Source organism: Squalius cephalus (genome assembly GCF_949319135.1).
Source record: "Squalius cephalus genome assembly, chromosome: 1".
NCBI classification, from domain to species: domain Eukaryota; kingdom Metazoa; phylum Chordata; class Actinopteri; order Cypriniformes; family Leuciscidae; genus Squalius; species Squalius cephalus.
The window spans coordinates 56,609,376-56,625,062 of NC_137122.1; the positions used below are offsets into that span (position 1 = coordinate 56,609,376).

General features: G+C 39.3%; 1 protein-coding gene across 2 annotated transcripts in view; it reads left to right on the plus strand.

Moving 5' to 3' along the window:
• Positions 1–878: 878 nt before the first annotated feature.
• LOC307155443 (uncharacterized protein) overlaps positions 879–15,687 on the plus strand; it is a 106,755-nt gene continuing 91,946 nt past the window's right edge. Inside the window, exons 1-3 of one of the 2 annotated variants that reach the window (XM_079866057.1) lie at positions 879–972; positions 8,437–9,768; positions 15,577–15,660. In XM_079866057.1, the coding sequence (XP_079722183.1) occupies positions 8,492–9,768; positions 15,577–15,660 (1,361 nt within the window). In that variant the 5' untranslated portion in view covers positions 879–972; positions 8,437–8,491. The remainder of the gene's footprint in view (positions 973–8,436; positions 9,769–15,576; positions 15,661–15,687) is intronic. The other variant, XM_079866061.1, reaches the window with a different exon arrangement.

Sequence of the window (15,687 nt, forward strand, 5' to 3'; positions counted from 1 at the left end):
TGAAATTCAATAGGAAGACACCAGATCAGGTTTCTTGCTGAGCTTCATGTATTAATTGAATAAATGTATTTGTCAAACTTTATATACATCATTCATGGATTAAATTAAAGCATTTATCGTACTATGCAGCATGACTTTCTTCTGTGAAAAAATATTTTGAATCAATATTTCATGTTTATGTATTTATTGTGTCCCATATGTGGTATACATATTATTCCTTACTCTTATTCTGTAAGAAACACTGTTAACTTCTGATGTTCAGGGGCTGGATTTACAAAAGACTTCTTGTGCCGATATGAAACCATGGTTATTTTGTTCATCTTTTAACACATGATTGTGTTCCAAGTCATGATGTCCTATTTATTGAAAATGATTTGTAAAGTAGCTCTGAACATTTTTTTGATAAATAAAAAAATTCAATAATCAGTCTACATTTTATTGTATGAATAGGCTAGGCTATATCACAAACATCAACAGAACACTGTGTTTTGTATTTGTTTGTTTATTTATTTTACTTGGAATTCCTGCACTTTGGCATCTATCCCACTCAGTGACATCAGGGTCATGAACTCATGTGATTGAGAACACTTTACAATCCAGCTGTATAGGCTTTTAGGCAAACTTGTTTGAGAGGCTGTGTAGTAAGAAGACTTGTAGAGCTTAGTTGTCCCACACTGCCCCAATGTCAATTCAACCTACAGTTTGAAAACTAATTTATTCATTTAGATTTTTGCTTGGACATTAATAAATACCGATTTTATTATTCCACTTTTAAGTGGCATCCCTAGACACTAGTCCTGTGCACTGCAGCAGAGAGAACTACAGAGAGCACGCAGCTCAACGTCATCACGTTCAGTCTTGGAGGAACTCACGCAGCGGAACTCTCCTGTCAACAGTGAAACCGAAAGCGTTCCGGATGACTAGACACCATTTTGGGCAAATCAAAATCTAACAATGTCTTCACGTGTGACGGTAAGTTCATTAAAAGTTTCACAGTTATAATATCAATGAGGACCTTTTACGTCTAAACTATTTAAAAAGTTTTCTCCTGACTATCACGGTAGAAACTATAATGGCGGATCCCGGACTAGAAGCGCAGGGAGTTTAGGACAAACTCACTCACAGCTACAGCACACCGACTGCGACTCTGCTCGTGTGTTCAGTCCAAAACAGTAGGTAAATATGATAATACACTCAAAAAGTTCACTTCAAAAATGAACAAATAGGGGTAACGTTAAAAGAGTTTTAGCGAAAAGCGAAGTAAAAGCGAAAGCAAATAAACTTAGGCCTATAAGTCTACTGAAAATGTACACACTCATCCGGCTTATAGTGACGTTGGTTTAAATTAATAACGATTTGGGACAAATATGTTATTTAATTGAAGATAAATGGCGAGTCAAGATTTTGAGCACATGAGCTCAGCAGCTCTGCCAAAACTTTTTTTGTAAGCTTATTTAGTGTTTGCCAATGAAGGACTGTTTATAGGTAGGCTAATATTATTACCTTAATGTTTATTGTTACAAACAGTACACCGTATGGGCATTTAATGTAAAATATACTTTATTTAATTATAAATAAACAAATAATTCTAAATTATTATTATTTGTTATATATTTTATTCAAAATAAATATTATTCTAAATATTTTATTATAAAAACAACTCATAACTGTAACAAAAACACAAACTTTACATAACCAAAAAATCACAGTAAAATGTATTACAAGAACGGTTGATTCTTAAGCCCATTTAATCATGGAATTCCTGTACTCAATGTCATCCCTGAAAATGAAATTAATATGATTAATAATTTAATAATATCTGTTCATCAATTGAGCTGACCACAGAAAAAAAATCTAACAAGACATGCAGAGATAGAGATTCAGTCATTTTAGCAGATAAACACTTAATAAATCACATCATGACAGAAATCTTACTTATTATATTCCTCATTATGTTTGTTCTGTTGTCAATGAGCTTTCATCAGACAATGTATGATGATGTGTATGATGTCATTTGCAACATTTTAGAATTTTTATTTAAAAAAAATTGCAACATTTTATTTTTCCATATTTCTTTAAATACTAAAATGTATGTTTTTTTGGGATGTCCCACAAAAAAATGTAATAAAGGATTAGCAATTCTAATAACTCTAACTCGGATCTCCCGAAGCACAACTGCGCTACATACCGACGCACTTGCCCACAAGGCTATTGGCCCCTGAATCTGAAAAAATAATAATTGTATCGTGGCAAGTTATGAGGTATCAGTAACTATCGTATCGACATCAGATGGTATTATGATGACATGTCCATCATTTACACCCCTAATTTTGGCTGTATGTCTCACACAACACATGGGAACACATTCCAACACTGACCCAAAAGTCTCTTGTCCGATGTAAATCACCCATTACAGAAAGAGACCTAATGCAGCATCCTTGAACTGGACCTTAACTGTGCCAAAATCTGCAGATATACTTTAAATAGGGCGGGACAATATGGATTTTTTTTTTTGGGGGGCTGAATGGCAATAGTCAGTGTAAGCTCGCACTCGATCGGCCCAAAGTCCGGCATCCGACCAGCGCAGAAGGTCTTTACATGTTACTGTCTTTTCTCGTGGCAAAGTATTTTTTGATTAAATACAATACATTTGAATATGTATTCTCTCGTTATTTCATCTGACTTCATAAATGAAAAGCGTGTAATGATATCTGTGCATCATTAAATGTGAGTGAATGCTTGACTATTCTTTTTAACTCTTTAATGAAAATAATGTCAAAGACGGTTAGAATAATCAAATATAACAATTTATTATGTCAGGTAAATGTATCGTGCCAATTTCATAATCAATTCAAAGATAATCGATACAAAACATCAAATGCTCTGGAATAAAGAGAAGAGAGGCGAACCCAACATTAAAATACATGATGCTGAATTCTTTGAGGTCCTTCAACATCATGGGCTCATCCGAGTAACAGAAGGCCCAGAGCCCATTGCTGCATTCAATTATAGACAGAACCTCTTTAACATGGAAACATGTGCTAACAATGGAAATTTGCATTCAGAGGTTACAACTTTTGGGGGGTATGAGACCATTTGCCAGGAGACCACCTTCCTTTGTGTGCCAGTTCTCTCTAAACTCTTAAAAACCTTATTACCTTTTGTTTTACTTATTTGGAAATGAGACATTTGTACCAGTCGCACTGAGACATTTCAAATGGTACCTAACATTCTTCTTTTTATCTGCAAAACAAATTTACCTGCGGGTATGAAATAAAGATAACATGACCTTGACCTTGACCTTGACATGTATAATACTCGGTGATAATCATTCACATTAAACTATATATTTTCTTGGGTGAATTCAGGTGATCTGAGTATGTGAGAGAGGGGGTGAGGGATGAGGGAATGAAATGTTGATTAGGATGACTTGGAGGTGAGACTTTCGTCTCGATAGTGCACAAGGGTGAGTTCAAATGTTAATTTCCAGAGAGGTCCTTTGTCCTCTCAGGGCATCAAGTAGACTGCCTGGCATTTATCTAATTTCTCAAGTATTACAACAGTATATATCTTGGTATTTACTACATCAATTTTGTTAAAAAAAAAGAAAAAAGAAAAAGAAAAGTTCTTTATTTATTAAAAACTGTTGTCCTACACACAATGTTCATATCGAAGGCAATGAAAACAAATATAGTGTAACTAATATGTAGTCTATTCTATATATTATGTGCAAAAAAGGGTCAAATCACATTACAGTGTAACATTACAATCTAAAAATAGAAAAAGTATGCTTTTTGAAGCAGAATTTAAATTCACTAAACAAAAAATGAAAATAAATAAAAACAAAAGCACAAACTAACTAGCCTATATTAGACTATTTTGATTACCCCATTACAATAGTCTTTTTACAGTAGGGCTTGTCCTCGACTAAATATTATTCTAGTCGACAAGTAGTCGTTCATTTAAGCCATTAGTCATCTAATTCATTATAATGCGTTTAGCCTTTAACCCTCTGGGGTCTGAGCTGTTTTCTGGGCCCTGGAGGTGTTCTGACATGCTCTGACATTTGTGGTTATTTCTGTTACTTGTGACATTTTCATGGCTAAAGTCTAATTACACTGTATTCAGCACAAACTCTGCTACAATAATATATCAGCAGCATGTATGTAAAAGTTTGTAGTTTTGAGATAATGACATTTATGCGTGGTTTGTGAAAATACAAAAATAAATTCTCACTGAAATAAGGTCATGAAACCCATACTGATTATTTCTTCACAAGACTTTTGAAAATTGTATGACGTAGCCTAGAATATTTGCTCTAAAACTATGTGAGAATCACCCTGACTGCTCATTCAGAGAAGACAATATATTTATTTAAAAATTTTACGACGTGTTTTGTGTTAGAAAGCAATATGCGAAGGGGCGGATCATCTCATTAATATGAAAGCTTTCCACACCTGAGAAAGACAAAGAACCTCCCTAATGGCCCTATTAGGAGCTTATCAGGGCCCATCATTCTGACCAACCTTGCACAAAGAATGAGGAGATTTAAAAAAGAATGGCTTTTAAAATTGTTTGGATTTATTTACAACACAACATAATCCAAAGATACACAACAAAAAAGCACTTATTGAAGAAAGAGACCTTTGTGCCATTCCTAAAAACATTGTACATACCTTTCATTTTCTAAGGTGTTTGATTTTCACTTTACCATGTTCATGTACAGAGACATGTACTGTGAATGTTGAAGTCAGCAGGACTCAGTGGCATCTGGGCCCTGAAAAAAAAAAAAAAAAAAAAAAATTGAACATACTGATATCAAGAGAAAGGCCTGCACGATTTTGGGTATACATTTTAGATTTTTCTTGTTAAAATTGCTTTTTAAAATTCACAGAATACACACACACACTCACACAAATGTTTCCAACAATATATAATGAACACCAGGTTTGTTGTGCCTTGTAGGTATAGGCTATGCGCAGTGCTGCATAAAATAATAACAATATAGCAGCCTATATATATATTTTCAAAAAGATTTCAGTAACAACTAAGCTAGAGAAAAATATATTGATTATCATGTTACTTCAAATGTTTCCATTCGTTATGATGATATGAAATGAGATAATAGTAAAAATATGAAGCCGTTTGGAGCGTTTTGCTTTTCCAAAATATAATACATTCAAACGCGATCGCGATCAAAAATATGATACATTAAAACGCGATCGCGATCAAAAATATGATACATTCAAACGCGATCGCGCTCAAATATAAAACATTATGGTTAGGCCTACCATATACATATCTACGTTTGAGCAGATATCCACAAACACAGTAACAGTAAACACGGGTCTAAATATTATAATATTCACCATATATCTAGCAACAGTTCAACTGCAATGTGAAATTTATGCAACAATAGCAAACTAATATGTAAGAATTTCTTACCTTATCTTTCTTGTCTTCAAATATCGTTCTTCTTCTTCTGATGTAAATCCAATGTAAGCTCAGGCACGTCTTTCAAACTCGACGAAAAGTGAAGTGAAGTGTTTTGTTGTTGAGGTAATGAGGGCGATCGCGTTCCATGTGGAGATTTGCATGTGAATATTTTTTGCCGAGTGGGCGTGGTAAATTAAAAAATAATTAGGAAGCGTTTGAGAAGCTGGACATCTTGTTGGTTTTATACAAATTACTTAAACAGAGAATATTTGTTTTCGTTTTGAATCCGATCATTTAAAAGTACACACTTAAATGTTTATAAAGGTGTATGGCTCATAAATGTGTGACAAGTATTCACTGAGTTTTGTTTCAGTTTATAGACGTGCTCAAGAAAAAAAAGTTCACCGCGACGGAGAGGCAGATCGCACACACTGTTTATTTTCTTTATTTTACAAAAGCACAATGTTTTGATTTGATTGGAAGTGGACACATACAAAAGTAGAAATACCACAGATTCTTTTTTTATATTTCTTTTTTCTGTATGACCATAAATGACGGAGAAATTTAAGTTTATAGTGCTACAATGTGGAGAAAATCCAGCAAAACGCGCCGGCGCGTTTGTCGACCTCAGAGGGTTAATTGACAATTTAAAATACATAGCCTAATCAGCGCTCACATGCACACATTGCCACAGCAGGGCTATTAGGAGACAATGGATCCCGGCGAACCCTCTCCAGAACTCCCAGGAGCAGAGCGATCGGGTGAAATCTGTACAGACATAGCCCCAGCCACATCTGTACTATAGCATCCAGTCCCAGAGGAGCTGGATGCGTGAGGGAGTGCAAGAGTAGACAGTGAGACTTCTCTCGATATGCAAACAGATCCACTTCTGCCTGGCTGAACACCCTCCATATCTGCTCCACCATCTCGGGGTGGAGCCTCCATTCCCCGGGCCTCAGCCCCTGTCTCGACAGGTTGTCTGTTACCTGGTTTTGGCACCCAGGGATGTTAGCTGCCCTGAATGAAAGCAGCTTACCCTGGGATCACAGAAGGATTTGATGCGCCAGTTTGCAAAGTGGGCGTGAGCGCAAACCCCCCTGGTGATTTATTTAGATGACCACCGGAGATAGACATGCATGCAACCGAATCCCATACCACACCTAAAAAGTGGTCCTATGAGCTTGAGAAAGCACACTCTTCTTAGCGTGTAATCTGAAGTCCAGCATTTTCATACTGATGAGAACGACATCTCATTGCTGAACTGCCAGCTGATGCGACTGAGCTAGAATCAACCAATCGTCAGTGTAGTTGAGAATGCAGATGGATACACGTTCTATGGCCCCCTTCCCCAACAAAGTTTTTAGCTCATGTTTCATGATCAGAGCCTGCTCGGGGCCCTCCACTGTGGGCAGAAACCCCATAAATCTGTGCGGGCGAGACCCGAACTGTATTGTGTAACCCTTTTTAACTTTCCGAACCAGTCTTTTAAGACTGGCCTCTGGTGTTACTCGAGTGACCAACTCAGTGCCCTGAAGTGGCAAACCGGCAGGGAACAACCGAACTGGTCACTCTGGGACCGAACATAGGGGCGAACGAGACGATGTAGACTCAGGGGAGAGCTGGCTAGCGTCTCTTCCACCTTAGGCATCACTTCATAACCATGCTCTTTGTAGCCTAATACAGATGAATAGTGTGATGTTTGTGCACTATTCACTCGGTAAGAGACCGGTTTCTTACCTTGGTTGGGAGATCGGGAAAAACCGGCAGGTCACAACCTCCACCAGCTCCTCATATGCAGGAGAGTGAGGTGGCGAGTCCTCAACATCTCCTCTATTGATGCTTACAACATCTAAGTCCTCAGAGTTAGATAAGTGTAGCACATTTGTCTCACTCGGGTGGAAGAAACCGCAGTGCATGCTTCCAAACCTTGAGAAAAGGCACTGGATCTAGCAGGTGAGGGCAGAGATAAGGCATGGCCTATCTCTAACCCCTCTGATAAATCCATTTGCGATACCCATGACAATGAATCGCCACTGTGCCTTGGCAGCAATGAGGAACGTGAGCCTGAGCACCCTCCTCAGAGAGCACCAGGCGAAAGCGGAGTGTCCGTACTGGAATCTTTTCACAATGCTAATATATGCTTATGAGAGACAGACAACACCAAGTAAGACACACATTTTCACATATATCGCTTACTGAAGACATAGACGCTAGCGCTGCACTGTTTGGACATGCTTTATAGTTTCCTGGTTGTGACGTGACCCGCCTCTGATGTTCCGTCACACCATTGGACTGATTTCACACATGCTTCACGACGCAATCACGCAGAGTGTTCCCACAGCACCATTCAATGCAGTGTGAGTTTCCTTGAAAGGGAACTATTCGATGTTTGTAGCTGGTTGTTCTGTTAACTAAAAAGAAAAATAAATTACATAAATCAGTGCATATATATCAATACAGAAACAAGCAAGAGCAACGTCTGTAAAAAATGTATTTGAATAATCATTCAACTTCATAATAATTACATTTTTTGAAAGAGCAACACAAGATTTATGACACATCTGTGTTAAACATAAACCCACAAACTAGGTAAAGCACAAATGAGATCTGTCACGACACTATTCAAATATCCTAAAGGAATGCACTAAGAAATCAGCATTATAAAATTGATAGTTCTGGTCCTAGGTAATTATTGGCTGAGCTGTGTTCAAAGCCATTGTAAAATATTATATAAACACACACCTGTGAGCTCATTATCCAAGTATTCCTATGCCAACAATGGGTGTTGCTGTATCTGAGTTTTGTGTCATCATAAAAACGGCCCTTAACTGGCCTAAAATCCCTGTAAACCACAGCTTATTGGGCCCCCAAACACACAGCGTCAGCACCACAGGGGGCCCGGCCACTTCAGTCACCGTGCACCCTCACTTCTGGTCACCAGCTAGTACTGAAACTCAATTCTGTCAAAATTCATTGTATGTTCTGTATTTCCACATACAGGCCTGAAATGAAGTCTCTTACCTAGGAAGAAGAGAAGTAGACGTGTGCCTGTAAAATGAGTGTGTGTGAGGAGAGAGAGGAGGAGGAGTCTGTTCACACTCAAAGAGCAGCTTCTCCAGGATTCAGCTGTGTGTCCATGAAGAGTAACAGCTCTATGCATCTGCCCCCTTTTCTCAGTGATGGACCATCTTCAGGATTCAGCTGTGTGTCCATGAAGAGTAACAACTCCATGCATCTGCCCCCTTATCTCAGTGATGGACTATCTCCAGGATTCAGCCATGTGTCCATGAAGAGTAACAACTCCATGCATCTGCCCCCTTATCTCAATGATGGATCATCTCCAGGATTCAGCCATGTGTCCATGAAGAGTAACAACTCCATGCATCAGCCTTCTTATCTCAATGATGGACTATCTCCAGGATTCAGCCATGTGTCCATGAAGAGTAACAACTCCATGCATCTGCCCCCTTATCTCAATGATGGTCCATCTCCAGGATTCAGCCATGTGTCCATGAAGAGTAACAACTCCATGCATCAGCCCTCTTATCTCAATGATGGACCATCTCCAGGATTCAGCCATGTGTCCATGAAGAGTAACAACTCCATGCATCAGCCCTCTTATCTCAATGATGGATCATCTCCAGGATTCAGCCATGTGTCCATGAAGAGTACCAACTCCATGCATCTGCCCCCTTATCTCAATGATGGTCCATCTCCAGGATTCAGCCATGTGTCCATGAAGAGTAACAACTCCATGCATCAGCCCTCTTATCTCAATGATGGACCATCTCCAGGATTCAGCCATGTGTCCATGAAGAGTAACAACTCCATGCATCAGCCCTCTTATCTCAATGATGGACCATCTCCAGGATTCAGCCATGTGTCCATGAAGAGTAACAACTCCATGCATCTGCCCCCTTATCTCAGTGATGGACCATCTCCAGGATTCAGCTGTGTGTCCATGAAGAGTAACAACTCCATGCATCTGCCCCCTTATCTCAATGATGGACCATCTCCAGGATTCAGCCATGTGTCCATGAAGAGTAACAACTCCATGCATCTGCCTTCTTATCTCAATGATGGACCATCTCCAGGATTCAGTTGTGTGTCCATGAAGAGTAACAACTCCATGCATCTGCCCCCTTATCTCAGTGATGGACCATCTCCAGGATTCAGCTGTGTGTCCATGAAGAGTAACAACTCCATGCATCTGCCCCCTTATCTCAATGATGGACCATCTCCAGGATTCAGTTGTGTGTCCATGAAGAGTAACAACTCCATGCATCTGCCCCCTTATCTCAATGATGGACCTGCTGTGAACTCTGACCCTGTGTGAGTATCATGAAGTGGGATGTGAAGTTTTTTTTAACATGATGATTCACTCACTAATGTTCTTTTCTCTCAATTTTCGTATGTTAATAACAGGGCTGTCATGCGGTTAAAAATTTGACTGAGAAATTACCTCCAAAAGATCATTTAATTTGAAGTCTTTGTTAAATAAGAAAAGCATCAAATAGACATTACAAAAAATATCTTTAGAAGGAAAATTGTATTTGATTCAACATAGAATTTATTACAAACCAGGGATGTGATTTTAATTTTTTTCCTGTATTTTCCGACCTGAAAAGTTTGACCCATATGAATTTAATGATGATTGAAAGCACAAAATGGCCTTTAACAATTACCAAATAAACTGCAAAATAGTGCTGGGTGGTATGAGGGTATATATCGCAACCACGGTATAAAATATAAACTGTTACAGACTTTTTTTAATTCCATGTATACAGCGACATGTCAATAAGTGGGCGTGGTTAACTCACATGCAGCGTGCTCGAGACTGAGACACTGATATTTGTTAAAGAAACATGAAGAAAGACGAACGAGCAGATCAGGAGAATCAACAAAGGAAATAGATTTTATAAAGGATTGTTAATAACGTAATATTGTCGGAACAAAGGCGGTAGCAGTTTAGAGGAGCGCACATGCTCGCAATGGGGAAAAGAATTAACCGAGGGTCCTTTGGAGTAAAATCAACCTAGGGTCCTTTGCACCATGACCTCAAGCCAAACATGGCTTGAGCCCCCCCACGCCAACCCCCCCCAAGGTCGAACTTTTTTCCCCTTGGTCGAACATTATTAAAGTTAGAGCTTATTTAGAGAAATCAGCCGGATGGCTTAGTGCAGGCGCTAACGGATCCAAGGATGTATCTCGTAAATTACCCCACTAATAATGGCCAGAATGGTACCAAACTTCTACAGTAGTACAAATAGGTTCTGTACTCATAAAACGAGGCATTGGAAAGTCTGTAAGTACATCAGGAGTACACTACATCCTTATGCATCGCTTTCTGCCAGGACTTTTACGGGCTTTTCCCAAATCACGGAAGTGACCTCGACGACAGGGTTAGCGGTAGTATGAGCCGTCAGGCAAGTGTTATTTAAATAAACTCCCAATATACTTACAAACTTTCCAATGCCTCGTTTTATGAGTACAGAGAGTTGTGTAACAGTGTCACTTGATCAAGATTGTCTCGCGCTGCATTGGTCCAAACTGATAAGCACTCCATGAAGCACAAATAATGAGTAGCGCAGTTACGTTCAGCTTTCATTACGTTTGCCATTTGATGTTGGGCAATGTTGTGGTGGTCGCGCCAGCGTCTTTTCCATTATGAATGCGCTTGCTGCCCGCCAACATTTAAAAAATAACGTTAATTTTAACATTGAATCAACATAGAAACAATCTCAAATCAATCTTGCTTTATGTACAGCAGGATTCTATGCCAGTTTTTTTGTCTGTTTTTACTCCTTTCAATAAAAAACAAGGTAGGGATGCAATTAATATGGTTTTGAATCAAAAAGTCTCATAAAGTAAACAACTTTAAACCTTCAGTTTACATGCAAATATTTTTATTTATGATCCCACACTGTTTGAACAGGAATTAACATCACATTCAGGAAAAACAAGTGCTTTTGAAAATGTGACTAATGGTGACTAAAACCCATGAACATTTAATGCAAATAAAACATTATGGCCTGGTTTCACAGACAGGACTTAGATTAAGCCAGAATTAGGCATTTATTTAATGATTAAAAGTAATGAAGAAATGATCGGAAATGTGCAGAGGTTTCACCAAAAATTTTGTTTGGGATGCATTTGCGTGTGTAAATAAGATCGAGTTGGTTGCCTGATTTGTTAGTACCTGAGGTAATGACCGTTTGAGATCGAATGAGGCTAGGAGAGAGATGAAGTCTGTTTTATAAGGCTTCTCTAGATTAATGTTGATATCGCCAAAGACTACAAGTGGGGTGTCATCCTCAGGGAATGAGTACAGCAGCACATCCAGCTCCTCTACAAAGGTTCCCAGTTAGCCTAGGGGGTAATAAATAACTACAATATTGATCTTAAAGGAGAACTTGGTAACTTTTTTAACTTAATAAAACTGTCTAGAAATCATTTGGATGGTTAAACAACCTGTTCTGGTGATATTGGTGACTTTCCCCGCTCCCCCCAGCGTTCCCAGGCGGAAAACCAACCTTGCAACTTGGGGACTACCGTCCCGGCAAGATAGAAATTGGAAGTCTCGTGAGAAGCGAGAATGAGAACGAGAACGAGCGCGAAACATGAATTGCTTTACGGCAATTCGACATAAACACACACGCATGTATGATGTATTACCAGATTACCCACCTCGGTAGATATAGCTCCACACGATACAGTTGGCTTGCTCCGATCAAAACAAACGCACATGAGCAGCGGTAGAGAGGGGGAGGAGGCCGCCGCAAGTGAGTTTTTTACGACCGTGTTGTGAAATATACGCCCCCCACAGCTGTAGGGGGAGCTCGTGGGGAAAACATGCGACAACAAAAGGGAAAATCAGCGAAGAAGTGACTAGAGTTCGCTAGAGTTGCCGAGTTCTCCTTTAATGAGAGTTGTAAGTGTAATAGCATGATATTCAAATGAATTGTTAGTGCATAGAGAAGAGTGAGTTAAGTATTTCCAATTGTTAGAAATGAGAAGACCTGTACCCCCACCCCTCCCAGACTGGTGAGGGGTGTGAGAGAAAGAGAAGTTGTTGAGAGCAGCAGGGGTTGCTGAGTCTTCTGGACGAATCCAGGTCTCAGTCAAGCCCAAGATTTTGAGAGTAGATTGAGATGCAAAGGGTGGAATGAAGTCAGCTTTATTGACTGCTGACTGACAATTCCAGAGACCCACAGAGAAAGAGCGAGAGGTGCGAGAGAGGAGGAGCAAATGGGACGCAGATTAGCAGTATTGCACCGCCTTCTGTGTGTGATGAAAGAGAGTTGTTTAGCCACAACAGGAATGTACTGAAAGCATGTTGAGTTAGAGAAAAAGGAAGTGGGAAAGGAAAGGGAAAAAGAAGATGATTAATTGCGATACAGGTGTCCTTGCTCGGTGGAGTCGCGCAGATAGAGTCGCAGGTCTTTACCCGAGTCAGTCTTTACATGAGGAGGTTGAACAACGATAGCTGAACGCTTCTGCGGCAGCGCACACACTACATACATATATACTGCTTTCCAACGCTTGAGTGAGGACAGCTGTGCCCACCCTTGCAATTAGCTCAGCAAAAGCAAATAGCCCGTAAATGGGAGAAATCAAAACTAAAGTGTTGGACAGCACAACAGTATTGCAGTAAAAAAAGTAGCAACACTTAGCAAACGTGGCTGTTATTCAAAATGGCAATCTGTCTAATAAAATACAGATTACTATAATAGTAAAAAATAAGCAGATAATTGAAAATAGTCCTTCCTAGTAGCGAATAATAATCTAAGCACCAACAGAACTGGGTATTAAGCAAAAACTACTTACGCACTCTCACCGTGTTCACTGACTGACGGCTTATCCTGGCTTTCTCCTAAATCTCTCCAGTTTATATTTGCTTATACAGTCGCTGTGCACGCCCTTAAAATAAGCACATCAAAAGCCCGTAAATGGGAGAAATCGTAACTAAAGTGTTGGACAGCACAACACTTAAGTGTAAAGTGGGAGAGATGATTGATTCAGGTGCGCTCTGTGTTTCCTCTTGAACAGATATGTGGCTTTAGCGATCTACAAATTTATATAAATTGCATTTATCATTTGAATTTCATGATCAAATTCTCAGAAATTTGAAAGCTGAGACCTTGCTCTTATCACAATAACAAAGTAAATATTTTATTACGATTATTGAATGTGAGGCATGCTACAAATAATGTTTACTGAAGGTAAGAAATATTTACTATGTTTGTAAAATTATTACATTCATCTGGGCATGAAACTCTGGATGGTGATGATCCTTCAGGTGCTGTAACATTTTAGATGTGTAGATGTCTAAATTATTTTTTAGATAGCCAAAAGGCTTCTAAATAGCTTATTTAATTTACTTATTCAGCAGAAGTCTAGGAGATCATGTTGTTCGACCATGTTTTCATTTTGAGAGTTTCACTCGTGCTGAAAGTTTATGCTTTACCCAGATAATCACCTTGTGAACTCACTATTAACAGCCTCACAGAGCATCCAGACGTGTGGAGCAAGTGCTTAAAGGGATACTTCACCTCTGGGAAGATGAATGTGTATTTAAAATAGGTCATTTAAGTAGAAGAAATGTGAAGAAATTTTTGAATTTGGAGCTTTCTAGACTGAGAAAAGCCAGAAAATGTATTTTTGGCTTATGTGGATGAAAGACAACAACTCCCAAAATGCACTTGCTTCGCTGCCTTAGGAGGCCACGCCTACCGGTAAGGGAGCGCAGTTGAAAACAAACAACAAGACTAGCCTACGTGATGAGTTTGCCAGGGATTTAGAGATCGCCCAAAATGTCCGGGATTCGGCTTTTGCGTTCTACAGTCGCCATTCATTCATTATGTTTACTGTGGCGAGCAGGACGAGGCTGACGGCCGCGGGAGAACGGCGCGAGGCCGGAGGCGTCATTACTGAGACGCGCCGGGTCTCGCATCTCTCACGGAGGAGCGGGAATTTTCTTAGCAATGGTAAAACGCACATCAACCGATCACTTGTTTAGCGTTCATGTAAACACTACATTCAGATTCACCAATCGGAATGAATTCAGTTAGATTGAAACAAAAGGTGAGCTGCATGTAAACAATGAATGGCGACCGCAGAACGCAAAAGCTGAATCCCGGACATTTTGAACGATCTCGCCCGGGAAAAGGAGGATGGTTTTCCCTACTTACTCAGCTTTCTCCTACTATTCAGCTTTCTCCACAGAACAAGAGCCTGCAAGCTTAGCTTCCAAAGAAAGACGGCTGACACTGTGTACATTCTGTGAGTGAGATCCAACCCTCTATGGGCGGGCTGAAAACATGCGGAACAACGCCATCTACTGGCTGTAGTCTTTAGCCTCTGGCCAGAAAATCCTCCGATGACGCAAAATGACGATTTTTGCGTCATCGGAGGATTTTTTCCAGACAAAAAATACATAAATCTCTTGTCTCAGGGGGATATGAGGGTGGAAAGCATGGTAATTCGAAAATACTACAGGTTTTCTACTAATACAAAGCTTAATGCTAAATCCTGAAGTATCCCTTTAATCTCAGTCCGAAAGACTGTTTTTCATATTTTTGTTCAGTTTTTTTTGCCAGTTTTTTTTAACGGTATCTTCCAAATTATTATGGTTTAATAGCTGTGACACTTTTAATCACAGTTAATTGTGAAATCAGGTAATCGCGACGTCCTTACTCTTGTCTACTGATTGGTCAGTTTAAACTTAAAATGTTTTGTCACATAGTTAGGAAAAAAAAAAACAAGGAAAAGAGTGATCTGTGTCTGCTTCATTAAATTAACATTTATTAGTTTATACATAATATATATTTTAAAGATAAAACAGAAGTTGCATTAACAGTATTGCATTAAAAACAATTAGGATAACTTGAGCAACTGGGTATTTTTTTCTGTCTGCTGTAACTCTTTAATTCAGTTTGAATTGAACATGCATACCGGCTCAGTTTAGCTTTCTTACATTTCATGTATATTTGTTTGAAGTGTGTCTTACTGTTGACAAAACCTCTGTTTTCTTTACATGTAATACAAGTACTGCTCTATAAACCAGTATTGGTGTTCATTTATTGGAGTAGACAGATAATCTGCAAAGAAACAATCTGAAATCTTCTCTCTTTCTCCCAGTATCTTCAGCAGGAAGAGAAAGAGAGCAGCATCTCCTCTACAGCCCCCTGATCTCAGTGATGAAGCAGCGCCCAGCGACCGTCTGTGAGTATATTCATGTAGAGTGAGACA